At 59.1% G+C, this 1,325-nt stretch overlaps 1 protein-coding gene across 3 annotated transcripts in view; it reads left to right on the forward strand.

Annotated features, from left to right (window-relative positions):
* Positions 1 to 166: 166 nt before the first annotated feature.
* The window catches only part of DBX1 (developing brain homeobox 1), a 3,499-nt gene continuing 2,340 nt past the window's right edge, over positions 167 to 1,325 (forward strand). For all 3 annotated transcript variants that reach the window (XR_793520.3, XR_793521.3, XM_010710725.3), the window contains exons 1-2: positions 167 to 887; positions 1,112 to 1,213. Coding sequence is in view for 1 of the 3 variants with exons in the window: in XM_010710725.3 (XP_010709027.1) it covers positions 539 to 887; positions 1,112 to 1,213 (451 nt within the window). In the remaining 2 variants the exon portion in view is untranslated. The remainder of the gene's footprint in view (positions 888 to 1,111; positions 1,214 to 1,325) is intronic.

Raw genomic sequence — 1,325 nt, forward strand, 5'->3', positions numbered from 1 at the left:
AGTGCTTTTCTGACGGTTATGATGAATATTTATTGATTTATTTCCTAACCTCAGCGGGGGAGAGGCAAATAAATTTAGTGCTTTCTTTAAATAATTCCCTTTCTATGAGGCAAGATGTCATTGGAAACTTTTAAATAGGCATTTAATTAGCCTGTGTGTGTTGCCTCGGAACAAAACCCTGCTGGGAGCCTTTGGAGCGACGTATTCCAAAGAGGCGGTCAATATGCAAAATTGATGACTACACTTTCTTTGTGGCGCGGCCATTGTGCGCGGGGTGCTTATGAAGCCTAATCCAATCATAAATTGCAGCCCCGAACCAATGGGCAGCCCCGGAGCGGCCGCTGAATGAAGCCGGAGTGGAGAACTTTGTTGAACCCCATTGTTGGGGCTGTCACCGCTGAAAGAGCCCGAGCGGGACTGACCACTATAAAACCCCGCATCCAGGAGGAAGGGCACAGAGAACCCTGCCCGGCTCGCCAGTGGGATCTTTATTCACGGACAGTCAGACAGGCGGAGGGACGGACGGACGGCCCATGCGATGATGTTCCCCAGCCTCATCGCTCCACCGGCCGTCTACCCGAGCCTGCTGCGGCCCACTCCCACCCTCACCTTGCCGCAGTCGCTGCAGTCCGCCTTCTCCAGCCACTCCAGCTTCCTGGTGGAGGACCTGATCCGAATCAGCCGGCCCGGCGCCTACCCGCCCCGCAGCGCTCCCCCGCCCAGCAGCATGTCACCTCCGGCCTCGGCATCCAGGACGGACTCGGGGACACCGGAGCTGCCCGGCTGCACGGCGGCCAGGAGGATATGCTCGCCCCAAAGCTCCGGCAGTGACTCCACTTTCCTCAAGTTCGGGGTCAACGCCATCCTGTCCTCCGCCCCCCGCACCGGTAAGCGGCCCCGCCGGGGGAAGAGAAGGGAGCGGGTGGGGCAGGGAGGACCTTCTCGCCGCCCCCTACTTAAGGGGCCGGGCAGCGGCGGGGCCCCGAAGGAGCCGGGGTTTCTGTCGGGGAGGGAACACGGCGCCAGGCGGCAGAGCAAGCCGAGCCCCGCCGAGCTCTCCCGGGTCGATCCTCTGCCAACCCTCATAATTTCGTTCTATTTCTTCACTTAGAGTCCTCTCCTGCCCTGCTTCAAAGCGTCCCTCCAAAGACTTTCTCCTTTCCGTACTTTGAAGGATCCTTCCAGCCTTTCATCAGATCTTCCTATTTTCCAGGTAGGTCTAGAAAATCTCTCCTCCCTCCCCCCTCTCTCCCCACAGGTTTATGCGCTTTCTCCCCCCAACCGACTTTCCTCTGCCCACCACCCCGTTGCTCCACGCCCGCTCC

Source organism: Meleagris gallopavo, chromosome 5, assembly GCF_000146605.3.
Source record: "Meleagris gallopavo isolate NT-WF06-2002-E0010 breed Aviagen turkey brand Nicholas breeding stock chromosome 5, Turkey_5.1, whole genome shotgun sequence".
NCBI lineage: Eukaryota > Metazoa > Chordata > Aves > Galliformes > Phasianidae > Meleagris > Meleagris gallopavo.